The 27,784-nt window shown below is 43.7% G+C and overlaps 1 protein-coding gene across 4 annotated transcripts; it reads left to right on the forward strand.

The window, feature by feature from the left end:
* Window positions 1-27,634, forward strand: LOC112235874 (hyccin). Of its 4 annotated transcripts, XM_024404426.2 has the most exons (13): window positions 1-192; window positions 11,209-11,290; window positions 16,760-16,861; window positions 17,094-17,276; window positions 17,517-17,597; window positions 17,724-17,839; window positions 18,183-18,278; window positions 18,899-19,015; window positions 19,277-19,364; window positions 19,585-19,691; window positions 19,940-19,998; window positions 23,494-23,802; window positions 26,318-26,452. In XM_024404426.2, the coding sequence occupies exons 2-12, from the start codon at window positions 11,240-11,242 to the stop codon at window positions 23,772-23,774; spliced, it is 1,281 nt and encodes a 426-aa protein (XP_024260194.1). In that variant the 5' UTR covers window positions 1-192; window positions 11,209-11,239; the 3' UTR covers window positions 23,775-23,802; window positions 26,318-26,452. The 4 variants fall into 4 exon arrangements, with proteins under 4 accessions (XP_024260194.1, XP_024260192.1, XP_042165934.1 ...); XM_024404424.2 differs by lacking the exon at window positions 23,494-23,802 and having other exon boundaries at window positions 2-192; window positions 26,318-27,634; XM_042310000.1 differs by lacking the exons at window positions 1-192; window positions 23,494-23,802 and adding an exon at window positions 10,298-10,442 and having other exon boundaries at window positions 26,318-27,634.
* The last annotated feature ends 150 nt before the right edge of the window (window positions 27,635-27,784 follow it).

Below are 27,784 nucleotides of genomic sequence, written 5' to 3' on the forward strand. Positions count from 1 at the left end.
TGCCTGTCATTCCGAATTAATCCTCGGATTCAAGCTAGTAGGAATTGTGGTCGTAAATGAAGATGGAGGTGTATGTTGATAAATTATTTAGATAAGTGGATTTATGAAGTAATTGATAGCTACCCATATGCTTGGACGGAACAATAGTGGACTTGGGAGACAAAAGGAAATCGCGAGAGAGAGAGCATGATAGTAAGTCAATAATACAATTTTCCAGCTCGTCTTCTTGGAGAGGCCATTCTGACTGTATGCACATTTTCAGTTTGAAATCTGACTTGAGTTGGCGAATGATTCTGCTCTGAGGAAACAAATATCGCTAGCTAAAGTAGTTACTGCTGCCAGCGACCTCACACAAAGGAGCTTGTAATAACTGTTAAAAGGTAAAATAACTATCTTACAATAGGAAGCAGATTGCTGTTGAGCTCACTGGAGAAGCTTTGAGAACTAGGAATATTGCCAACTACTGTTGGCATCTACTGTAGCAAACTAACTAACGTTGAGTCAACTGTGTCAGGCGTGAGTTAAAAATCATTTATTAGTAGCTGGTTTCGTGACTTAGGTTGGCAAGATAACTACGATCGCTGGTTAGATGGTAAACTAGTCATTGGCATGACAAGCCCAGGTGGCTTCCGTAATCAGACCGCTGTCAAAAAAAAGTTTGTCCCTCAGCTAGTAAGTCATTTATACCCTAGTCTTATTTCCAGCAGTACCTGGTTTAGTCTCCATACGATGTAGTTAATCAATTGATTATGATTTGTATTGTAGTGACGGTCAACTAGCTACTGCTTAGTGTTTATGCCGGTAGATATTGTGGCTATACACTGATCAATAGTCTTGTAACATCGATCTGCGGTGGATACAGACTCACCAGGGTGGGAATAATTAGTTGAACTTTCCAACATGAATCTGTTCCAAAAACTTCGTAAATAACAAGGACGCCAACAAACAATTTATACAAAGTAGCACCATCAATTCACCCTGTAAACTAGCTGCCGAATAGGCATCAACTCACCACGTATATTATTCTTAATGTTTGTCCATAGACAACCAGAGTGAGGACAGACATTTTTCGGAATAAACGTGGTGAGTGAAAATGTAATGAAGTAGCCCACTCCATATCCGGTATCTTATTCTGCCGCTATACAACGTTGTTTGTTGGCGTCCTTGTTATTTACGAAGTTTTTGGAACAGATTCTTGTTGGAAAGTTCCACAAATTATACCCACCCGACTCACGACTGTAGAGTCAGACAGACACACACACACACACACACACACACACACAGAGTCCCTCTGCTATAGAGCAGTTCCACAGTGGTGGATTTACACATTGATTCAGATTCTTCACTTTCAAATGTATGCCAAACCAAAACATTTGATTTCAAAGTTTAACAAACCATGCACAAGGAGTACTTTGAATAATTTACACAGACATTTTGGAAGAATTGTGCTGAAACACATTTTTGTAAATCTCCCTCCTGTCAGGGCCCATATCTGTGCAGAAATCTCCCTCAGTTTTTATGCGACTCCATGCGACCACCAAATTAAGATTCAAAGATGTCTGCAGAAAGAACATGGTGTCGTCTATGACATTGACACTTGAGTTTTGAGGAAAAAAAATATGGTTATTGAATTACATTAAGTGAAGTGGATTTACATCTGGTAAAGGAATAAGATCACGTGACCCTTATCTGTACTACACAGAAATATATAATTATGGATGTGAATTATGGTTATGAATTTCACTGTGATGCATCTTCAGTAGGTACACAGGTAGAAATATCCAATATCTGTCTTTTGCATATTTGGGTATTCTACACACGCTCCTCCCCCAAATAACACCACGGCAAAGACAGTACAGTACTGCTTCTCCAATACAAATCCCAGAACACAAATGTAGGCGATGCCATGGCGATGTTGGCTAGCTAAACTCATGCGTAGGATCACGTCATCGGCCCTAACGGTCGTCTTGCGCTGGACTGCGCATGTGCAGGCCATCAAATCAAAGGCACTCCTTTAAATATAAAGTTGTTTTTGACAACAAACAAAAAAAGTCAGTTTGTCACTCACGAGGTAGGAGTAATAATAAGTTCAGCTAATTGAGACATTGGCTGGAATCTAGGTTGTGGCTTTTAGATTTTTGAGAAAATGAACAATTTAAGGAACAGTGTTTCACTTCTCATTGACTTCTCCCAGGCCAAACCCCGGCCCGGTCTGCTTCACAAGTGTTCCTGGAAGTCTCGCGATGTTGCGCCTCTGGGTTTAGAAACTGTGTGACCACGGTCTGTACCAGACCAAATTTGAACCAATCACAGTACAGTACATACAGTGAAGTTGATATGTTCAGTACAATACAGTACATTATACTGTACTGCACCAGGGGTCTCATTAATCCAGAATTCTGTGTTTTTAATGCAGAAATATGTATTTTTTAAAAGCGTGTAAGAAATGTGTTTTTCTAGGAAGGAAAGCTATAGTTGCACATCCCTGATCAGTCTATAGATGAAACACTGACTTTCAATACGAAACACGGATGACGAGTTCTAAACGCAAATTTGTTGATGGTCTGCGACCTCTACTGTGCTGACCTCTACTGTGCTGACCTCTACTGTGCTGACCTCTACTGTGCTGACCTCTACTGTGCTGACCTTTACTGTGCTGACCTCTACTGTGCTGACCTCTACTGTGCTGACCTCTACTGTGCTGACCTCTACTGTACTGACCTCTACTGTGCTGACCTCTACTGTGCTGACCTCTACTGTGCTGACCTCTACTGTGCTGACCTCTACTGAACTGACCTCTACTGTAAAGTATAGTCCTGTGCTCTACTGTAATTACTGCGCTGTCCGAACTTGTGAAACAGACTTCTATCATTGGTTCAGGTTTAGTCTGGCCAGAGCAGACTGACCAAATTTCTACTACTTTTAAACGTTCCTGGACGTCCGGTTTTGTCGGTGCTCAGTGGCTGAGGATGCCTGTTACAGTAAATGGGGAGAGTTGTGAGCTGAACATAACAGTATGCCAGTGGAAGGGAGGACAGTAGCAGGTGATACAACTGGTTTGTAACTACTACGTTTTCCCATTGTAGCCAATTCAATTGCAGTAAGATAATTAATAGTTTTAATCCCTTAATAATTCATAAACTTCATATCAGCAAAATAAAACTAATTGGTAGGTCTACCTTCACTTGTTACTTCTGTGATCTTTCATTATCCTCCCTCCACATGAGGGAGAGACATTAGAACATATATTCAAGGTATGTGGGTTTTTTGGTAACGGAATTACAAGGCAATGTTTCTTAAACTTACAGAAAGCAGAACCATTTATCAAAAACATAATATGTGTTGATAGTAGTTGGCAGGGGACTTTGGGCTCCCTAGTGCGGCAGCGGTCTAAGGCACTGCATGTCAGTGCTGGAGGTGTCACTACAGACCCTGGTTCGATTCTGGGCTGTATCACAACCGGCCCGTGATTGGGTGTCCCATAGGGCGGCGCACAATTGGCCCAGCGTATTCAGGGTTTGGCAGGGGTACGCTGTCATTGTAAATGAGAATTTGTTCTTAAATGACTTGCCTAGTTAAATAAAAGGTTAAATAAATAAAAAATCTACATTAAAAAAAAATGTATTTGTATTTGTAATACAGTAAGACTTTTTCTAGTAGATGTTGTCTAAGACCCCCTTTCCATCTGTTTGACGAGGAATCAAAGCCTTATTCCTAGGGAAATGTATTTATGCCTTAATGTCCTCTAAAATATAGACTCTCTTAGCTTTCATTTGACACCCGCTCATGGCTCCTGATAGGAGAGAGCTTGGCCTAACAGCAGTATGAGGAGAGAGCTCTCAGTGAATATGATCAGAGCTAAGCCTATACTGTGGTTCCTCAATTAAAAGTTGACTTTATGCTGTGGCGCACGATGGCATAGTATGGTATTGACTTTATTCTGTTGTGCACTATGGTATGGTACGGTATTGATTTTATGCAGTGGTGCATTATGGTATAGTACGGTATTGACTTTATGCAGTGGTGCATTATGGTATAGTACGGTATTGACTTTATGCAGTGGTGCACTATGGTATAGTACGGTATTGACATTATGCAGTGGTGCATTATGGTGTAGTACGGTATGGACTTTATGCAGTGGTGCATTATGGTATAGTACGGTATTGACTTTATGCAGTGGTGCATTATGGTGTAGTACGGTATTGACTTTATGCAGTGGTGCATTATGGTGTAGTATGGTATTGACTTTATGCAGTGGTGCATTATGGTGTAGTACGGTATGGACTTTATGCAGTGGTGCATTATGGTGTAGTACGGTATGGACTTTATGCAGTGGTGCATTATGGTATAGTACGGTATATTATGTCACAGCAAGTGGGAGTTAGATCGCTGGTTATTCTTTTGGGTTTGGTGTAAAGCGTTGGTTCCCAGGCGCTATTGCGTCTCTCTCCTCACTGAATGAATGAGGTGAATTGATGAATAAGTGATGGAAACCAGATAGGAACTGATAAATGTGCACGACTTCACCATTTTGAAATTGAATGAACTGAATAATGATGAGGATGAAGAAGAAGAGGGTGATTTTTGAATTTAGAACAATAGTGTAAAAATAGCAGGAAACGGATGTCCGTGCCTGGTCAACTGGCTTCTCTTCTCAGACACCACTAATCCAGCTGTAGGTGAAGCTTTATCTTTAGGAACCAGGAACCACACAGTTACCGGGTCAACAGTAGGCTGTTTACTTGCCTCCCAAGGGGAGTGTGGCCTCTTTGAAGCGATGGAGGAAAATCAACAAGATACCCAAGTATTCTTTCACAATAGCTGGCCTTATGGTATCTGCAGTTTTGCACTGGGAAATGTCCCACTCTGTGGTGAATAGCATCCTCTTCACAAGCACCCACTCTTTGTTTATGTAATTGGCTGTAAGGCACAAGTGTTCTATTTTTAGAAAATCGTCAGTCCACATGTCAAGTGTAATTACTCCGTTACCCAAGTTCTCTCAACTCCGGGACCACACGCCAGCTGATTTATTTTTTGGGGCCGATGCAGGTCTCTATAGTGGTAGAGGAGATGGACTCTCTGACAGAAACATTCACACCTCCCCAATAATTTAGTATAATAGTTTGGCTAGGTGTGGGAATTCCACAATTTGTGCCACAGTTTAGGCGACTGACCGCAGCAAGCGGTAGCTCTGGCCTGTATCCCAGTGCGGGTATTGCCTGTACTTCATGGTTTTTGGTTTGGGTACGTTCTTAATCACTGTGGGGACAACATCGTCGATGCACTTATTGAACTCAACGCTATCGGATGAATCGCGGGAACGTCAAATGTTATGTTCCTTTTGATGGCATAGAAGGAAGGCCCTTCTTGCCTTGTCTCTCAGATCGTTTACAGCTTTGTGGAAGTTACCTGTGGCGCTGATGTTTAGGCCGTATAGGAATGTATAGTTGTTTTGTGTACTTAAGGACAACGGTGTCTAGATGGAATTTGTATTTGTTGTCATGGCAACTGGGCCTTCTTTGGAACACCATTATTTGTGTCTCACTTAGATTCACTGTCAGGGCCCAGATCTGTGCAGATTCTGGTGCAGCAGCAAACAGTAGGCATTTGACTTCAGATCCTAGTAGGGTGAGGTCTGGTGCTGCAGACTGTTCTAGTGCCCTCGCCAATTCTCTCTCTCTCGCTCTTTCTCTCTCTCTCACGCTCTTTCTCTCTCTCGGTCTCTTTTCTGTTTCTACAGGAAAAAACATCTGGGGCAGCACTTTCTTCTCACCTCCAAGCTCTCCAAAACAGGGTGTACTGATTGGTCCATTCACTTCCTGGCTTTTGCTCCTGTCTGATAACATGCCAGAGCAGCGTTTGCTTGTCCGGTCCATTTTCACAGCACTTGTTCACTTCCCTTCATGGTTTTATAAGGGAAAAGACTGGTGTAGGCAAGCCCATGCTTACACCAATCCAGTTTTAAGTGGGTGGGGTGGGGAGGAGTGTGTTATTTGGGAGAAAGGACAGAGAATCGGGACTCATTAGAGTGTGAGTATGGGTTAGGTGAGGTCATGATGACTGAGGTGTCTGGGAGGAGTGTGTGTGTGTGTGGGGGGGGGGGATGGTGTGTGTGTGTGTGTGTGGGGGGGGGAATGGTGTGTGTGTGTGTGGGGGGGAATGGTGTGTGTATGTGTGGGGGAATGGTGTGTGTGGGAATGGTGTGTGTGTGTGTGTGTGGGAATGGTGTGTGTGTGTGTGTGGGAATGGTGTGTGTGTGAATGGTGTGTGTGTGTGGGGGGAATTGTGTGTGTGTGTGTGTGAGAGAGAGAGAGAGACTGGGAATGGAGTGTGTTTGTGTGTGAGACTGGGGATGGAGTGTGTTTGTGTGTGAGACTGGGAATGGAGTGTGTTTGTGTGTGAGACTGGGAATGGAGTGTGTTTGTGTGTGAGACTGGGAATGGAGTGTGTTTGTGTGTGAGACTGGGAATGGAGTGTGTTTGTGTGTGAGACTGGGAATGGAGTGTGTTTGTGTGTGAGACTGGGAATGGAGTGTGTTTGTGTGTGAGACTGGGAATGGAGTGTGTGTGTGTGTGTGTGTGTGAGACTGGGAATGGAGTGTGTGTGTGTGTGTGTGTGTGTGTGTGTGTGTGAGACTGGGAATGGAGTGTGTTTGTGTGTGAGACTGGGAATGGAGTGTGTTTGTGTGTGAGACTGGGAATGGTGTGTGAGACTGGGAATGGAGTGTGAGACTGGGAATGGAGTGTGTTTGTGTGTGAGACTGGGAATGGAGTGTGTTTGTGTGTGAGACTGGGAATGGAGTGTGTGTGTGTGTGTGTGAGACTGGGAATGGAGTGTGTGTGTGTGTGTGTGTGTGTGTGTGTGTGAGACTGGGAATGGAGTGTGTTTGTGTGTGAGACTGGGAATGGAGTGTGTTTGTGTGTGAGACTGGGAATGGTGTGTGAGACTGGGAATGGAGTGTAAGACTGGGAATGGTGTGTGAGACTGGGAATGGTGTGTGAGACTGGGAATGGTGTGTGAGACTGGGAATGGTGTGTGAGACTGGGAATGGAGTGTAAGACTGGGAATGGAGTGTGAGACTGGGAATGGAGTGTGGGTGTGGGGGGTTGCAGATAGAATGATTGGCTCTCTGCAGGTTTCCATTGACACAGGTTTTTTTTTTAAAATAAAAGCAATGTCGCAAAGTTTGTTATGGAAACGGCAGATATAGGAGACATGTTTATCCATTCGACTGGGTCAAACTTTATTTATTGCGACAAATGATGATGAAAACAGTAAATTCCATAACCGTAACCTCCACCCCACATTTAATTTGAAATGTTTACTACTTGCAAAATATAAAAAAATACTATAAAAATCACGTTTCTTTGCAGGACAAGGATTGTCCTGACTTTCAAGAAAGCCTTCGCCTTGCAGTTCTGATTGGCTGGCATGTTTCACCATCCAATTATTTCAGATGTACAGGAATGCAAGTTTCACCATGGCGACCATGGACCGTGGCGATTCATTGGCGCATAATAATTATTAGATATGGCAAATATTAGTCAATTATTGCATTGAATCCCGCGAAAAGCCAGCTTGGATAGAATCTTGCAACCTTACAGTTAACTAGTCCAACGCTCTAACCACCTGCCTCTCATTGCACTCCACGAGGAGCCTGCCTGTTACGCAAATGCAGTAAGAAGCCAAGGTAAGTTGCTAGCTAGCATTAAATTTATCTTATAAAAAACAATCAATCAATCAATCATAATCACTAGTTAACTACACATGGTTGATGATATTACTAGTTTATCTAGCGTGTCCTGCGTTGCATATAATCGATGCAGTGAGCATTCGTGAAAAAGGACTGTCGTTGCTCCAACGTGTACCTAACCATAAACACCAATGCCTTTCTTAAAATCAATACACAGAAGTAGATATTTTTAAACCTGCATATATAGCTAAAATACATCCAGGTTGGCAGGCAATATTAACCAGGTGAAATTGTGTCACTTCTCTTGCGTTCATCGCACACAGAGTCAGCGTATATAACCTTTTGGGCCGCCTGGCTCTTTGGGAACCAATTTGCCAGAATTTTACGTAATTATGACATAACTTTGAAGGTTGTACAATGTAAACAGGAATATTTAGACTTCGGGATGCCACACGTTAGATAAAATACCGAACGGTTCCGTATTTCACTGAAATAATAAATGTTTTGTTTTCGAAATGATAGTTTCCGGATTTGACCATATTAATGACCTAAGGCTCGTATTTCTGCGTGTTATTATGTTATAATTAAGTCTATGATTTGATATAGCAGTCTGACTGAGTGGTGGTAGACAGCAGCAGGCTCGTAAGCATTCATTCAAACGGCACTTTAGTGCGTTTGCCAGCAGCTCTTCGCTGTGCTTCAAGCATTGAGCTGTTTATGACGTCAAGCCTATCAACTCCCGAGCTAGTCAGCGGTGTGCGCGCTAATTGTGTTTCAAACGTCACTTGCTCTGAGACTTGGAGTAGTTGTTCCCCTTGCTCTGCAAGGGCCGCGGCTTTTGTGGAGCGATGGGTAACGATGCTTCGAGGGTGGCTGTTGTCGATGTGTTCCTGGTTCGTGCCCAGGTAGGGGCGAGGAGAGGGACAGAAGCTATACTGTTACACTGGCAATACTAAAGTGCCTATAAGAACATCCAATAGTCAAAGGTATATGAAATATAAATGGTATAGAGAAATAGTAATATAAATACTATATTAACTACAAGCTAAAATCTCTTACCTTTAAATATTGAAGTCTCATGTTAAAAGGAACCACCAGCTTTCATATGGGGGCGGCAGGGTAGCCTAGTGGTTAGAGCGTTGGACTAGTAACCAGAAGGTTGCAAACCCCCGAGCTGACAGGGTACAAATCTGTCGTTCTGCCCCTGAACAGGCAGTTAACCCACTGAACCCATTAGGCCATCATTGAAAATAAAAATTTGTTCTTAACTGACTTGCCTAGTAAAATAAATATGTTCTCATGTTCTGAGCAAGGAACTTAAACATTAGCTTTTTTACATGGCACATATTGCACTTTTACTTTCTTCTCCAACACTTTGTTTTTGCATTATTTAAACCAAATTGAACATGTTTCATTATTTATTTGAGGCTAAATTGATTTTTACTGATACAATTAAGTTTTAAATTCAGGCTGTGACACAACAAAATGTGGAGAAAGTCAAGGGGTGTGAATCATTTCTGAAGGCGCTGTAGGTGGGAGGGCATACAGGCAGTCGGCAATTTATTAATGCACAATTTGCCTAAATGGGTAGTGGAAACACTTCAACCACTACGTTTTTATTCGCCACTGTAGTTTTTAGTGGTTTCTTTATTTGACTTTTTAGGTGTGACGCATTACGTCCAGCTGTTTTTCTTGACACAAGATAGTTAACTGTAAACGCACCTTTTAGCAGGCAATTGTCAACAAAAAAATGTTTTGAAAATGTTCCAAAGGTTGACAACAAATCACTGGACAAGTTAATAAAATCATACCTACAGAGGGGAATATTAGAACCAACACTGAAGTTCCTGTTTGGTGTTGGGCATACCTGACCGGCTGCCTCGCAACACTCCACTGTGTCTCTACCCAGTTGAAATGACTGACTCCCAGTGATCCCCTGTTGCCATGGTCAAAGTTTGGTCGTTATGTGTTCTCTAGTCTGGTAGGTGGGGTCCATGGAAACCTACTGTAGCTGGATGATATTTACATGATTCATCTAGCTCTGTTTATACCATACAAGGAGATGTCTGTGCGTGTGTGGTCTCGTGGAACCAGACCATGTGTGTGTGTGTGTGTGTGTGTGTGTGTGACTGATATGAATATAAAGAATCTTAAGAAGTGGAATTTCTTCAACTAAGTTGAGCACATGTTCCTGCATGAGAGTTCTCTCCCTCTCTCAATTCATTTAAATTTAAGGGCTTTATTGATATGGGAAACATATGTTAACATTGCCAATTGCAAGTGAACTAGATAGTAAAATGAACAGTAAACATTACACTCACAAAAGTTCCAAGGGAATAAAGATATTTCAAATGTCATATTATGGCTATAGACAGAGTTGTAACTATGTTCAAATAGTTAAAGTACGAAAGGGAAAATACATAAATATGGGTTGTATTTATAATGGTGTTTGTTCTTCACTGGTTGCGCTCTCTTTCTCCCTCTTTCTTTCTCACTCATTCTCTCTCTCACTCACACACTTTTATGTTACTTGCGGAGAGCCTGAAGTAACATAATAAAGAGAGGAAGTGAAAGAGAGTGAGGGAGAGTGCTGTTGATAATGAGAGAGCTGAGAAACAGCTGAGAATGTCTGAAGTTGCAATCAAGGGAGAAACGAGAAGGAAGCAAGGCTTTTTGGATTGTGTGTCTTTTTGTATTAAAGGTCAACTTTAGGCACAAACTACTTTCTCAATTTTCAAAAACAAATGAGGTGTGTCTTTTAGTGATTCGTTGATGTCATTCTGGACATCAGTAGCTGAGCTAGCCAGATGTAGCTAGCTAGTTCATTAGCTTAGCCAGCCAGGTGTAGCTAGCTAGTTCATTAGCTGAGCTAGCCAGATGTAGCTAGCTAGTTTAGTAGCTGAGCTAGCCAGATGTAGCTAGCTAGTTCAGTAGCTGAGCTAATCAGATGTAGCTAGCTAGTTCAGTAGCTGAGCTAATCAGATGTAGCTAGCTAGTTCAGTAGCTGAGCTAATCAGATGTAGCTAGCTAGTTCAGTAGCTGAGCTAGCCAGATGTAGCTAGCTAGTTCAGGAGCTGAGCTGGCCAGGTGTAGCTAGCTAGTTCAGGAGCTGAGCTAGCCAGGTGTAGCTAGCTAGTTCAGGAGCTGAGCTAGCCAGGTGTAGCTAGCTAGTTCAGGAGCTGAGCTAGCCAGGTGTAGCTAGCTAGTTCAGGAGCTGAGCTAGCCAGGTGTAGCTAGCTAGTTCAGGAGCTGAGCTAGCCAGGTGTAGCTAGCCACTAACTCCTCCAGTATGTGTTGACGTCATTTCACAGGATTTGTTTTTGTGCGAAAGCTGTAGAGATCGGTAAGAAAAGGCACTTCTGTAGCATAATATCTTATTAATACATGTTTTTGTTTTTAAGCTTTAAATGACCTAGTATGATGGTGCATTGATCAGTTATACAGTTTAAAGTCGTTATTTTAGCTTTTTTGCCCAAAGTTAACTTTTAACAACCGCCTCTTTGCTTGCTTCCTAGGTAGAGGTGTGTCCACAGCAGATGACCGAAGATGTTGGCTATGAACCAAGGAGTGGTGGAGGAATGGCTGTCGGAGTTTAAGGTGAGGTGAGGGGTGTGTGTGTGTGTGTGTGTGTGTGGAGAACCAGTGTCAATGTGTCACCATCAGTATTCACTGCACCTCTGTCACACTGTCACACTGTCTCACTCTCAATTCAAAGGGGCTTTATTGGCATGGGAAACATGTGTTTACCAAAGCAAGTGAAATAAACAAATTCAACATCAACAAAAAGCTATTAGAACCTTAAACATTGCTTTTAAAAAGGTTTAAAAAATGATAAAGATATTTCAAATGTTATATTATCATCTATGTATAGTGTTTTAGGGGTAAGATAAATAAACAGAAGTATTGGTTGTATTTATAATGGTGTTTTGTGTTCCACTGGTTTCCCTGTTCTCATGGCAACGGCCCACCAATCTTGGTATTTCGCCTAACAGATATGAGAGAGTAATTTTTAAAATTACTTTTACCCTTTTTTCCCCGTAATATCCAATTGGTAGTTAGTCTTGTCCCGTTGCTGCATGTTTCCTCCGAAACACAACCCCGCCAAGCCTCACTGCTTCTTGACACAATGCCTGCTTAACCCGGAAGCCAACCTTAGACTGTGGGAAATAGTTAAAGTGCAAAAGGGAAAATAAATAAACATAAATATGGGTTGTATTTACAATGGTGTTTTGTTCTTCACTGGTTGCCCTTTTCTTGTGGCAACAGGTCACAAATCTTGCTGCTGTGATGTCACATTGTGGAATTTCACCCAGTAGATATGGGAGTTTATCAAAATTGGGTTTGTTTTCGAATTCTTTGTGGATCTGTGTAATCTGAGGGAAATATGTCTCTCTAATATGGTCATACATTGGGCAGGAGGTTAGGAAGTGCAGCTCAGTTTCCACCTCATTTTGTGGGCAGTGTGGCACATAGCCTGTCTTCTCTTGAGAGCCAGGTCTGCCTACGATGGCCTCTCAATAGCAAGGCTATTCTCACTGAGTCTGTACATAGTCAAAGATTGTCTTAATTTTGGGTCAGTCACTGTGGTCAGGTATTCTACCACTTTGTACTGTTTAGGGATAGACAGCATTCCAATTTGCTCAGTTTTTTGGTTGATTCTTTCCAGTGTGTCAAGTAATTATCTTTTTGCTTTCTCATAATTTGGTTGGGTCTAGTTGTGTTGCTGTCCTTGGTGGTCTGTTTTGTGTTTGTGAACAGAGCCACAGAACCAGCTGGCTGAGGGAACTCTTATCTAGTTTAATCTGTGGGCATAGCTTCCTTTTAGGTGGCTGTAGAGTTTAACAGTTCTTTTCTGGATTTTAATAATTAGTCCTAATTCTGCTCTGCATGCATTGTTTGAGGTTTTGTGTTGAAGGTGAAGGATACTTTTGTAATCAAATGTTATTTGTCACATACACATGGTTAGCAGATGTTAATGCGAGTGTAGCGAAATGCTTGTGCTTCTAGTTCCGACAATGCCGTAATATCCAACGAGTAATCTAACCTAACAATTTCACAACAATTACCTTATACACACACAAGTGTAAAGGCATGAATAAGAATTTGTACATAAAAAAAAATATATGAATGAGTGATGGTACAGAATGGCATAGGCAAGATGCAGTAGATAGTATAGAGTACAGTATATATACATATGAGATGAGTAATGTAGGGTATGTAAACATATAAAAGTGGCATAGTTTAAAGTGGCTAGTGATACATTACATCAAGATGCAGTAGATGGTATAGAGTACAGTATATACATATGAGATGAGTAATGTAGGTTATGTAAACATTATATTAAGTGGCATTGTTTAAAGTGGCTAGTAATGCATTTATTACATCAATTTTTCCATTATTAAAGTGGCTGGAGTTGAGTCAGTATTTTGGCAGCAGCCACTCAATGTTAGTGGTGGCTGATTAAAACCTGTTGCGTCGAGCCATCCCGGATCCGGGATCGGGAATACAGCCTCGTCACGTTTAGCTACGAAAAAAACCTGTATCCAGGAGTGTAATTATCCCCGCAGCTCATTAGCATAACACAACGTTAACTATTCATGAAAATCGCAAATGAAATGAAATTAATATGCTAGCTCTCAAGCTTAGCCTTTTGTTAACAACACTGTCATCTCAGATTTTCAAAATATGCTTCTCAACCATTGCAAAATAAGCATTTGTGTAACAGCTAGCGCGGCTAGTGTAGCATTTAGCGTTAGCATCAGCAGACAACATTTTTACAAAAAACAGAAAATCATTCAAATAAAATCATTACCTTTGAAGAATGGTCAGATGTTTTCAATGAGGAGACTCTCAGTTAGATAGCAAATGCTCCGTTTTTTCTGAAAGATGATTTGTTTAGGAGAAATTGCTCCGTTTGGTGCGTCACGTTTGGCTACCAAAAAAATACGAAAATTCAGTCTTCAAAACGCCGAACTTTTTTCCAAATTAACTCCATAATATCGACAATCATGGCAAACGTTGTTTAGAACCAATCCTCAAGGTGTTTTTCACATATCTCTTCGATGATATATCGTTCGTGGAAGTGTGCTTTCCCCTCTGAATCCCAGGAGAAAATGCCTGCGGCTGAAGATTACGCACCAATTTACACAAAGGACACCGGGCGGACCCGTGGTAAATGTAGTCTCTTATGGCCAATCTTCCAATGATATGCCTACAAATACGTCATAATGCTGCAGACACCTTGGAGAAACGATAGGAAGGGCAGGCTCATTCCCGGCGCATTCACAGCCATATAAGGAGACAATAGAAAACAGAGCTTCGAAAATTCTGCCCATTTCCTGGTTAAAGTATCATCTTGGTATCGCCTGTAGCATGAGTTCTGTGGCACTCACAGATAATATCTTTGCAGTTTTGGAAACCTTAGAGTGTTTTCTTTCCAAAGCTGCCAATTATATGCATAGTCGAGCATCTTTTCGTGACAAAATACTGCTCTTAAAACGGGCACGTTTTTTTATCCATAAATTAAAAGAGCGCCCCCTATATCCAAGAAGTTAACAGTCTGATGGCCTTGAGATAGAAGCTGTTTTTGAGGCTCTCGGTCCCTGCTTTGATGCACCTGTACTGACCTCGCCTTCTGGATGATAGCGGGGTGAACAGGCAGTGGCTCGGGTGGTTGTTGTCCTTGATGATCTTTTTGGCCTTCCTGTGACATTGGGTGGTGTAGGTGTCCTGGAGGGCAGGTCGTTTGCCCCCGGTGATGCGTTGTGCAGACCTCACTACCCTCTGGAGAGCCTTACGCTTATGGGCGGAGCAGTTGTCGTACCAGGCGGTGATACAGCCCGACAGGATGCTCTCGATTGTGCATATGTAAAATGTTAGTGTTTTTGGTGACAAGCCAAATTTCTTCAGCCTCCTGAAGTTGAAGAGGCGCTGCTGTGCCTTCTTCACAATGCTGTCTGTGTGATTGGACCATTTCAGTTTGTCTGTGATGTGTACGCCGAGGAACTTAACTTTCTACCCTCTCCACTACTGTCCCGTCGATGTGGATAGGGGGGTGCTTCCTCTGCTGTTTCCTGAAGTCCACAATCATCTCTTTTGTTTTGTTGATGTTGGGTGTGAGGTTATTTTCCTGACACCACACTCCGAGGGCCCTCATCTCCTCCCTGTAGGCTGTCTCATCGTCGTTAGTAATCAAGCCTACCACTGTAGTGTCGTCTGCAAACTTGATGATTGAGTTGGAGGCATGCATGGCCACGCAGTCGTGGGTGAACAGGGAGTACAGGAGAGGGCTGAGAACGCACCCTTGTGGGGCCCCAGTGTTGACGATCAGCGCGGTGGAGATGTTGTTACCTACCCTCACCACCTGGGGGTGGCCCGTCAAGTCCAGGACCCAGTTGCACAGAGTGAGGTGGAGACCTGGGATCTTGAGCTTGATGACGAGTTTGGAGGGTACTATGGTGTTAAATGCTGAGCTGTAGTCGATGAACAGCATTCTCACACAGGTATTCCTCTTGTCCAGATGGATTAGGGCAGTGTGATTGCAATTGCGTCGTCTGTGGACCTATTGGGTCGGTAAGCATACCACTGCTGACTTGCTTCTGAAGCTAAGCAGGGTTAGTCCTGGTCAGTCCCTGGATGGGAGACCAGATGCTGCTGGAAGTGGTGTTGGAGGGCCAGTAGGAGGCACTCTTTCCTCTGGTCTAAAAAAATATCCCAATGCCCCAGGGCAGTGATTGGGGACATTGGCCTGTGTAGGGTGCCGTCTTTCGGATGGGACGTTAAACGGGTGTCCTGACTCTCTGAGGTCATTAAAGATCCCATGGCACTTATCGTAAGAGTAGGGGTGTTAACCCCGGTGTCCTGGCTAAATTCCCAATCTGACCCTCAAACCATCACGGTCACCTAATAATCCCCAGTTTACAATTGGCTCATTCATCCCCCTCCTCTCCCCTGTAACTATTCCCCAGGTCGTTGCTGCAAATGAGAATGTGTTCTCAGTCAACTTACCTGGTAAAATAACAGATAAATAAAATAAAATAAATAAATGATGACAGAAGCGAGTGCTACGGGGCGGTAGTCATTTAGCTCTGTTACCTTAGCTTTCTTGGGAACAGGAACAATGGTGGCCCTCTTGAAGCATGTGGGGACAGCAGACTGGGATAAGGATTGATTGAATATGTCTGTAAACACACCATCCAGCTGGTCTGCGCATGCTCTGAGGACGCGGCTGGGGATGCCGTCTGGGCCTGCAGCCTTGTGAAGGTTGACATGTTTAAATGTTTTGCTCACGTCGCCTGCAGTGTAAATGGATAGCCCGCAGGTTTTGGTAGCCATATATATATATATATATTATTTTATTTATTTTAAATCCATCATAGAATAAGGCTGTAACTTAACAAAATGTGGAAAAAGTTAAGGGGTCTGAATACTTTCCAAAGGCACTGTATATTTATTTGTCTGCTCTAAGGCAACTGTGTCTAGATAGAATTTGTAGTTGTCCTGGCAACTGGACTTTTTTTGGAACAACATTATTTTGTTCTTAGTGAGATTCACTGTTTGGACCCAATCTGTGCATAAGATCTAGGTGCTGCTGTAGGCTCTCCTTGGTTGGTGACTGAAGCACCAGATCATCAGCAAACAGTAAACATTTGACTTCAGATTCTAGTAGGGTGAGGACAGGTGCTGCAGACTGTTCTAGTGCCCTCACCAATTCACTGATATATATGTTGAAGAGGGTGGGGCTTAAGCTGCACCCCTGTCTCACACCCCGGCCCTGAGGAATGAAATGTGTGTTTATTGCCAATTTTAACCGCGCACTTGTTTTGTGTACATGGATTTTATAATGTTGCATGTTTTTCCCCCAACACCACTTTCCATCAATGTATATAGCAGACCCTCATGCCAAATTGAGTCGAAGGCTTTTTTGAAATCAACAAAGCATGAGAGGACTTTGTTATATTTGTTGCTCTCTCACTCACTCATTCTCACACACGCATACACGCATCGTTACCTGTTATTTCAAGGTTACTCCGAGTACAGAGTGTTGATCTGTGTGATTGTGTACAGACCCTTCCTGACAGTGCAGTGTCCAGCTACGCAGCATCTCTGAAGGAGAAAGGCTCCCTGGTCCCAGCGCTCTACAAAGTCATCAGAGAGAACTACAGTGATGTACGTACTACACACACACACACACACACACACACACACACACACGGATACAATCGTTTTCCACTAGTATTGCTACATTCTGGAAAAATACTAGCCAAGAGCTTGTGTACTTTGCTAAATAACCAGCTAACTTTCTAAAGGGGTTTAGATGAAACAACAACCAAGGTATGTTGAAACTAAAGCTAAAACTTAAAATGAACTCTCCCTCAAACCTTCTCCATCTCTCTTCTAGCTGTTGGAACCCGTGTGTCACCAGCTGTTTGAGTTCTACCGTAGCGGGGAGCTTTGGCTACAGCGGTTTGTGCTCCAGTTCCTCCCTGAGCTGCTCTGGTCCCTCCTCCTGGCTCCGTCTGCAGCCAGGGACCCACACACCTCGGGCTGTATAGAGGCCCTGCTACTGGGGATATACAACCTGGTGAGAGACACACCAACTCTCTCTCTCGCTCTCGCTCTCAGAATAACAGAGTAGGTCAGCTGTCAGTCGTCATCCTGTCTCAGCGATTACTCATCCTGACATTTAGCAGCTCTGACAGTGTCTGACAGGCCTTTGAACACACATTCACACACACACCACTCAGACATTGCTTTCTTGGCACGCTCTTTTAACAAATGTTATTTCCTTCAACCTGACATTCCGTCTCCCCCCTCTATGTAGGAGATCGTAGATAAGGATGGACAGAGTAAAGTCCTCTCTTTCACTGTCCCCTCCCTCTCCAAACCCTCAGTCTACCACGAGGTAAGTACAAGTCAGTCTTTCTCTATGAACAGTAGTGTATGGATAGAGATGACCAACTGTTCAGTCTTCCCCAGATCAAAGTGTTTCTAATCCAGAGTTATTAATATGAATAAACCCCTCCCCCAGCCCTCCCACATTGGCTCCCTGGCATTGACTGAAGGGGCTTTAGCCAATCACGGGCTGAGTAGAGTGGTGTACAGCGGGCCTCACCTACAGAGAGAAACCTTCACTGCTCAGAACAGGTCAGAGACAGCGAGCTATGGTTCAGTTGGAACTCGACTGCTGTGTGCTACATTTCTTTCATGACTGTTGTGCAACAGTTCTTGGTTTGTGTTAATGTTGCATTTTGTGTGTGTGTGGTTTTACTATTGTTGTGGAGACCACAAGTCCTTACAAGGATAGTAAAACAAGGTAAATTTGGGCAGTTCGCCGGTCCCCACCAGGGAAAAAGCCTGTTTAGGGGTTAGAAATAAAGGTAGGGTGTGGAGTTATGGGTTAGTGGTTAGGAAAAATAGGACTTTTAATGGGAATAAATGTTTTGGTCCCTACAAGGATAGTAAAACAAACTTTTGTGTGTGTGTGTAGGTTCGAGGTGCTGACCTTCCTGCTGCTGAGTTACAATGCGTCCCTCAGTTACATGTCCTCCTCCTCTCTGCAGTCCCTCTGCCAGCTCAGCTCCAGGTACCACAGATAATACGTCATGACCCTGCGCTGTTCTGCCATCAGGGAAAGTCCATTCCCAACACACACACACACACACACATTCCCACTCCCCATGCCAGCATCCGCTCAACTGATCCTCTTTAAGACTTGAGCGTGGAACTGAGCCAAGATACTACCACTTCCTAGAGAGGCTAGGACACACAGATCTCTCTCTGAGGACTACTTCATCTGCTGGCAGTGTGTTGAACACTGAGCTAAAGCCACTCAGAGGGGCGATCTGCTCACTACAGTTCTACTGGATAAGAACATGAATATTGGCACCACTGTGGCCTTTAGGAACAGGGCTGCTTGAGGTCAATACATTTACACACAAGTAATAGACTTCCTTGTCTTGTTCCAAAAACAATGTTAGCTTGCAAAACCTGCCAAAACATAGCAGTATACCTAGACTGGTATGGATTTTTCAAATCATAGTGCTCTTTTATAAAACAAAATACGCTGGCTGACACATTTCTCAAAGAGTGCCTTTGTGTCTCAGTTGGTTGACTCTATTCTCTGTACTGTGATTGGTTGACTGTATTCTTTATACTGTGATTGGTTGACCGATGGTATTCTCTGCTCTGTGATTTGGTTAACAGGGTGTGTATCTGTGGTTTCCCACGACAACACTTGAGGAGGTATAAAGGTATCAGCTCTCGTCTGACCGTCACCTCTGAGTTCCTGGTTCAACTCGTCACTGGGATACACTACGCACTGTGAGAACACACACACCAGAGGAGGCTGGTGGGAAGAGCTGTAGGAGGACGGGCTCATTGTAATGGCTGGAATAGAATAAATAAAACGGCATCAAACATATGAAAACCACATGTTTGACTCAGTTCCATTGATTCCATTTCAGCCATTACAATGAGCCCGTCCTCCTATACCTCCCCCCACCAGCCTCCTCTGATACACACTAGCCCTAATCTCTGACCCCTGATTTTAACCTTGACCCGGACCGTGCGTGTGTGTTCCAGGTGTAATGGGGAGATGGACCTGGGTTCCAAGGCGCTGGATGATGTTCTGTACCGAGCTCAGCTAGAATTGTTCCCTGAAGCTCTACTGGTGGGTGACATCACACACACACACACACACCGGTGTGTGCCAGGACACTGACCTCTCCCATGGTGTGTGTGGGGTGCCAGTAATCCCAGTAGATTATTCAATGTTGAGACATTGAGATGTTAATCTGTAATCCTGAAGGCTGCTGCTGTGTCAAACAGCTTCACAGCAGGCAGCGGTTGTTCTACAGTCCTGTTGTCAATGCCTAATATTGTGTGTTTAGGTGGGTAATGCCATCAAGTCCTCTCAACAGTGTGCAGCGCTAAAGTCTGGCGCTAGTAAAGAAGGAACTCGCATCATTCAGGTGGAGATGACTCCTACTTCCTCTAGGTATGTGATGTATAAACTCTATCGACACAGTTTTCATGTTTTCATCGATAGGTATAGTTTTGTAGATTCATCTTTTTTTGTGTGGACATTTTAATATATTGGATTTTGACATTTCATTCCATAACGGTATCATGTGCCAAGCTAGATCAATTTGTTTTTTGATGGATGATGATTTTAAATGACGTTTCCTGTTTACCTGTTTTGAACTACTAATAATTGCCCCTCTGAATGTGCATTCCGTCCTGTAGGATCTCACGGAACGCAGTCACTTCACTCTCTATCAGAGGACATCGCTGGAAACGACATGGTAAGACACACAGGCACACAAACAGGACTGGGTTTAGAAACACTATCCTAGTCTCAGTAGGGTATCTGACCTATTCTCTGTAGCTTGTCTAGTGATTAAAGACATTAGTCTGTCTCTGTAGTGGCTCTACTGACTACTAATGAGAGGTTATCAGCTCCAGACCCTTCCCAACCACACAGCTCTACTGACTACTAATGAGAGGTTATCAGCTCCAGACCCTTCCCAACCACACAGCTTCCCAACAGCAGACAATCAGCTCTACTGACTACTAATGAGAGGTTATCAGCTCCAGACCCTTCCCAACCACACAGCTCTACTGACTTATTATCAGCTCCAGACCCTTCCCAACCACACAGCTCTACTGACTACTAATGAGAGGTTATCAGCTCCAGACCCTTCCCAACCACACAGCTCTACTGACTACTAATGAGAGGACCCTTATCAGCTCCAGACTACTAATCCTCCAGACCCTTCCCAACCACAGCTCTACTGACTACTAATGAGAGGTTATCAGCTCCAGACCCTTCCCAACCACACAGCTCTACTGACTACTAATGAGAGGTTATCAGCTCCAGACCCTTCCCAACCACACAGCTCTACTGACTACTAATGAGAGGTTATCAGCTCCAGACCCTTCCCAACCACACAGCTCTACTGACTACTAATGAGAGGTTATCAGCTCCAGACCCTTCCCAATCACACAGCTCTAGAGAGAGGTTATCAGCTCCAGACCCTTCCCAACCACACAGCTCTACTGACTACTAATGAGAGGTTATCAGCTCCAGACCCTTCCCAACCACAGTTCAGCATGTCATGGGTTATCTCCAGATCAAGATCACACAGCTTTACTGACTATATATTATTCAGCTAGGATCACTGCTCATGTGGGTTCTCCATATCAAGATATCCTTATATATACATCACTATGTGTCATATTGTCTGTTATCAAATCAAATCAAATGTTTTTAGTCACATGCGCTGAATACAACAGGTATTCAGTAGACCTTACAGTGAAATGCTGAATACAACATGTGTAGACCTTACAGTGAAATGCTGAATACAACATGTGTAGACCTTACAGTGAAATGCTGAATACAACATGTGTAGACCTTACAGTGAAATGCTGAATACAACAGGTGTAGACCTTACAGTGAAATGCTGAATACAACAGGTGTAGTAGACCTTACAGTGAAATGCTGAATACAACAGGTGTAGTAGACCTTACAGTGAAATGCTTACTTACAAGCCCTTAACCAACAATGCAGTTTAAAAAAAATACAGATAAGAATAAGAGATAAATAGTAACAAGTAGTTAGCAGCAGTAAAATAACATATTACGGATGCATTATCACTACCCATACAGTTGAAGTGGGAAGTTTACATACACTTAGGTTGGAGTCAGTAAAACTCGTTTTTCAATCACTCCACAAATTTCTTGTTGACAAACTATAGTTTTGGCAAGTCGGTTAGGACATCTACTTTGTGCATGACACAAGTATTTCTCCTACAAATGTTTACAGACAGATTATCTAACATATAATTCACTGTATCACAATTCCAGTGGGTCAGAAGTTTACATACATTAAGTTGACTGTGCCTTTAAACAGCTAGGAAAATTCCAGATAATGATGTCATGGCTTTAGAAGCTTCTGATAGGCTAATTGACATAATTTGAGGTGGAGGAGGTGTACCTGTGGATGCATTTCAATTGGAGGTGTACCTGTGGATGCATTTCAAGGCCTACCTTCAAACTCAGTGCCTCTTTGCTTGAAATCATGGGAAAATATAAAGAAATCAGCCAAGACCTTAGAAAACAAATTCTAGACCTCCACAAGTCTGGTTCATTCTTGGGAGCAATTTCCAAATTCCTGAAGGTACCACATTCATTTGTGCAAACAATAGTACGCAAGTATAAACACCATGGGACCACGCAGCCGTCAGACCGCTCAGGAAGGAGACGCGTTCTGTCTCCTAGAGATGAACTTACTTTGGTGCGAAAAGTGTGAATCAATCCCAGAACAACAGCAAAGGACCTTGTGAAGAGGCTGGAGGAAACAGGTACAAAAGTATCTATATTCACAGTAAAACAAGTCCTATATCGACATAACCTGAAAGGCCGCTCAGCAAGGAAGAAGCCACTGCTCCAAAACCGCCATAAAAAAAGCCAGACTACTGTTTGAAACTGCACATGGGGACAAAGATCGTACTTTTTGGAGAAATGTCCTCTGGTCTGATGAAACAAAAATAGAACTGTTAGGCCATAATGACCATTGTTATGTTTGGAGGAAAATTGGGGAGGCTTGCAAGCTGAAGAACACCATCCCAACCGTGATGCATCATGTTGCGGGGGTGCTTTGCTGCAGGAGGGACTGGTGCACTTCACAAAATAGATGGCATCATGAGGAGGGAAAATAATGTGGATATATTGAAGCAACATCTCAAGACATCAGTCAGCAAGTTAAAGCTTGGTCGCAAATGGGTATTCTAAATGGACAATGACCCAAATCATACTTACAAAATGGCTTAAGGACAACAAAGTCAGGTGTTGGAGTGGCCATCACAAAGCCCTGACCTCAATCCTATAGAAAATGTGTGGGCAGAACTGAAAAAGCGTGTGCGAGCAAGGAGGCCTACAAACTTGACTCAGTTACACCAGCTCCGTCAGGAGAAATGGGCCAAAATTCACCCAACTTATTGTGGGAAGCTTGTGAAAGGCTACCCGAAACATTTTACCCAACTTAAACAATTTAATGGCAATGCTACCAAACACTAATTCAGTGTATGTAAACTTCTGACCCACTGGGAATTTGATGAAAGAATTAAAAGCTGAAATAAATCATTCTCTCTACTATTATTCTGACATTTCACATTCTTTAAAATAAAGTGGTGATCCTAACTGACTTAAGACAGGGAATTTTTACTAGGATTAAATGTCAGGAATTGTGAAAATCGGAGTTTAAATGTAGTTGGCTGAGGTGTATATAAACTTCTGACTTCAACTGTACATGTTACTGATGCATTCACTTTATTTTTGTCATTCATGACCAACACACAATATTACATCTACGTGATCACTGTCTATACGTGATCACTGTCTATACGTGGTCACTGTCTATACGTGGTCACTGTCTATACGTGGTCACTGTCTATACGTGATCACTGTCTATACGTGGTCACTGTCTATACGTGGTCACTGTCTATACGTGGTCACTGTCTATACGTGGTCACTGTCTATACGTGGTCACTGTCTATACGTGGTCACTGTCTATATCACTGTCTATACGTGATCACTGTCTATATCACTGTCTAATCTTTTTGCATAGTTGACTGTATTATTATGCAGGCGTGTACATTATCACTGTCTGCATGTGCATTATCACTATACTCTGTATACTTTGTGATCATAAAAAAACAAAAAATTTGCCATCACATTTATTTTACTGTCTGTGTTTGTGTGTCTGTCTCATATCTGTGTCCCCATCGCCATGACCCCAGAGTCCCAGGAGGTCAGTGTAGACAGTGACCTGGCGGCCCCTGGAGGTCAAGGGTCATCCATCCCAGAGATCAGTGTGACGATGCCCAATGGAGACTCTCTGCGACCCCGTGACCCCCGACCATTAACCCAGCCCGAGCCGGAGCCGCTGGGGTCAGCCTCAGAGGTCAGCCCCACCCACGACCTCAGTCTTAGAGGTCAAGAGGTCAGGAGGCAGAAGTCTGTGAGGCGATTGGTGGACGAGGGTTCTGGGCCCGCCTCCGCAGGGAGGGCCCAGTACTAAGACCCTCCCCATCCCCGGGGTAACCTAGGTAACAGTGTGTGGAGGCATGGTCTTGTCTAAGCATGACGGCTGATTGGTTTGCTGACTAACTTTTGCCGTGCGGCGTTGCCTCTCCTGATATCTACAGTACCAGTCAAAAGTTTGTATTTTTACTATTTTCTACATTGTATAATAATGAAGACATCAAAACTATGAAAAAACACATATGGAATCTTGTAGTAACCAAGAAAGTGTTAAACAAATCAAAATATGTTTTATGTTTGAGATTCTTCAATGTAGCCACCCTTTGCTACTTGATGACAGCTTTGCACACTCTTGGAATTCTCTCAACCAGCTTCATGAGGTAGTCACCTGGAATGCATTTCAATTAATAGGTGTGGCTTTTTTCAAAGTTAATTTGTGGAATTTATTTTCTTAATGCGTTTGAGCCAATCAGTTGTGTTGTGACATGGTAGTGGTGGTATACAGGAGGTAGCCCTATTTGGTAAAAGACCAAGTCCATATTATGGCAAGAACAGCTCAAATAAGCAAAGAGACACGACAGTCTATTACTTTAAGACATGAAGGTCAGTCAATCCGTAAAACTATGAAAGTTTCTTCAAGTGCAGTCGCAAAAACCAAGCGCAATGATGAAACTGTCTCTCATGAGGACCACCACAGGAAAGGAAGACCCAGAGTTACCTCTGCTGCAGAGGATAAGTTCATTAGAATTACCAGCCTCAGAAATTGCAGCCCAAATAAATGCTTCAGAGCTCAAGTAACAGACACATCTCACCATCAACTGTTCAGAGGAGACTGTGTGAATCAGGCCTTCATGGATGAATTGCTGCAAAGAAACCACTACTAAAGGACACCAATTAGAAGAAGAGACTTGCTTGGGCCAAGAAACACGAGCAATGGACATTAGACTGGTGGAAATCTGTCCTTTGGTCGGAGTTCAAATTTTAAATATTTGGTTCCAACCGCCGTGACTTTGTGAGACAGAGTTGGTGAACTGATGATCTCCGCATGTGTGGTTCCCACCGTGAAGCATGGAGGAGGAGGTGTGATGGTGTGGGGGTGCTTTACTGGTGACACTGTCTGTGATTTATTTAGAATTCAAGGCACACTTAACCAGCATGGCTACCACAGCATTCTGCAGTGATATCCCATCTGGTTTGTGCTTAGTCCCACTATCATTTGTTTTTCAACAGGACAATGACCCAACACACCTCCAGGCTGTGTAAGGGCTATTTGACCAGGAAGGAGAGTAATGGGAGTGATGCATCAGATGACCTGGCCTCCACAATCACCCAAACTCAACCCAATTGAGATGTTTTGGGATGAGTTGGACCGCAGAGTGAAGGAAAAGCAGCCAACAAGCATATGTGGGAGCTCCTTTAAAGACTGTTGGAAAGCATTCCTCATGAAGCTAGTTGAGAGAATGCTAAGAGTGTGCAAAGCTGTCATCAAGGCAAAGTTTATTTTTGGGGGGTTACGACTTGATTCCAAATGTGTTATTTCATAGTTTTGATGTCTTCAGTGTTATTCTACAATGAGGACAATTAGTAAAAATAAAGAGAAACCCTAGGTGTTACTGTATGTCCTCCGGGTCTCTTTCTTCTTCCTCACTCTCCATCCATTCTCCCTCTGTTCTCCATTCACTGGTGAAGGAAGTTTGGTGTGTGTGTGTGCGTGGTCTCTAAAACGCCTTGCTCCAACACATCACTGGGTTGCCGGGGGTGACAGACTGCTCTCTTCTGATTGGTTAGCTGTAGCAGCTGAGGAGGATAGGCAGCTCTGGATTGGCCATCAGGTCACTGTGCTCATCAAATCAGAAAGGGGTTAGTCTGCCCATACTGGCAGTCTCTTGCCCAGATGTTATACGGTTTTTATTTAGTATTCATTTCAGTTTTTATATCAGTTCAGTTTTATTGAAGGACCTGCCTATCTGTCCGTCTGCTAGTATTAGATAGTAGATAGGTGTGTGTGTGTGTGTGTGTGTGTGTGTGTGTGTGTGTGTGTGTGTGGTGGGTATGCGTTTGGCTTTCTACTACTCCTGCTGCCCAGACCTCTGCCTGTTGCTGGCCTCTGATAACTGGTGATACCTGATAAGTTAACTGATCACAGTACTAACTGCTATCACACAGTAGTACAGCTGAATGGTAACCAGTGCTTGAAGTGGAATGTAAAAAAGGTGTTCTCTCTCTCCTCTTTCTCGCTCTCCCTCCTTCTCTTTCTCGCTCTCCCTCCTTCTCTTTCTCACTCTCCCTCCTTCTCTTTCTCGCTCTCCCTCCTTCTCTTTCTCGCTCTCCCTCCTTCTCTTTCTTGCTCTCCCTCCTTCTCTTTCTCGCTCTCTCTCCTTCTCTTTCTCGCTCTCTCTCCTTCTCTTTCTCGCTCTCCCTCCTTCTTTCTTGCTCTCCCTCCTCTTTTTCGCTCTTTCTCTTTCTCTCTCCTCCTCTTTCTCGCTCTCTCTCCTTCTCTTTCTCGCTCTCCCTCTTTCTCCTTCTCGCCCTCCTTCTCGCCCTCCTTCTCTTTCTCGCTCTCCCTCCTTCTCTCGCTAGATGCAGTGGATTTGGGTTCCCCGGACGAGTTGATGGATATCTCGGAAGTGGATGAAGGGGTGTGGCCTAAAAGAGGGTCCGGCCCGGACTACCTGACTCCGCCCACCATCACTATCAGCAACAGTATCACCCCTGGGGTGGGAGGGACCAAGACAGGAAGCAGGAAGTGGCATTTAGGTGGACGGTCGCATAAGGAGAAGGAGACTTGTACTCCAGGGGGGCAGGCTTTGATCGAGAACCTGGATCTATCAATCAAACGTCTGACGCTGACGTCCAGCCAATCGGTGCCCAAGGGGCCGAGCCATAGCGCTCTGAGCAGCCTATCGCGTACAGCCAGCGCCGTGTTCTCCCGCTCCTTCGAAGGAAACAACACTGGAGGTAATCGTGGTAACCCAGAGGCTGGCCGCTATTCATGCAGTGGCAGTCTACAGGAGGAGGAGCTAGGCTATATAAGCCCCTCCCACACCCAGCGCTCGCCAAGCATCAGGGTGCACTTTAGGAGTGACCTGTGAACCCTGATATTTAACCCTTGACTTCTCACCACCCATCTAAACCCTCTAACCCCATGCCCCTGTACCTTTTGATCTGGACTCCCAGCCTGCCAGTGGGACTGGAACCCAAACTCATTAACACATGCCCTCCCTTCTTTCCTCCCCACTCCACACTTCATCTCCCCCCCTCTTCTTCTCCAGTAGGACAGCTTCCCACTTCCAAAGGCCGGCTCCTCTCCTCCCCCTCCTCTCTCCCCAAAGCAAGAGCCTGGTGTGAGAGAGCCGGGACCCTGGGTCCAGCCCTCATCCCTGGAGTTACTGAACCACCCCTCCTTGTGGTAACTAGACAGAACTGCAGACTGGACAGAGTGACTCACTACAACTGTTTTTGTAAAAGGTTTGGAAATTGAGCATTTAAAAAAACTCCTGTTTGTCCTGCTTGACTTTCCATACATCCCTCCTGACCTGTGTGTGTGTGTGTGTGTGTGTGTGTGTGTGTGTGTGTGTGTGAGAGAGAGAATGAATAGGAGAGTTTAGAGCCCCCAACCCCTTCCACTCTGCACCCCAATGGTAATCCTGTACTCCTACCCATCATGCACTAGGGTTTGAACAACCCCAACACAACGCCAAGTTCACACTCCTGTTGCCATAGCATCCCACGAAACGATTAAACGACAGATTGCTAAATTGTAGAAACCCCCCCCCAAAATGATGAATGTCGTAAATGTCTGAATAGTATTGATTGATGTTATCCTATTAGAAGCAATATTTTCTCACTGATCTCATCAATAAACAAGCTTATTGGGGTTTGTGTGTTTCAGATCAATAAGTTGATTGGGGTGGATTTGTTTTAATGTTTTGTTTTGATGTATGAACTGTTTTTGTAAACTGTGGTATGTTCCAATGACGAAGAGAGAGACTAGGGTTTTTGTAAACTGTGGTATGTTCCAATGACGAAGAGAGAGACTAGGGTTTT

Source organism: Oncorhynchus tshawytscha, linkage group LG31, assembly GCF_018296145.1.
Source record: "Oncorhynchus tshawytscha isolate Ot180627B linkage group LG31, Otsh_v2.0, whole genome shotgun sequence".
Classification (NCBI taxonomy): domain Eukaryota; kingdom Metazoa; phylum Chordata; class Actinopteri; order Salmoniformes; family Salmonidae; genus Oncorhynchus; species Oncorhynchus tshawytscha.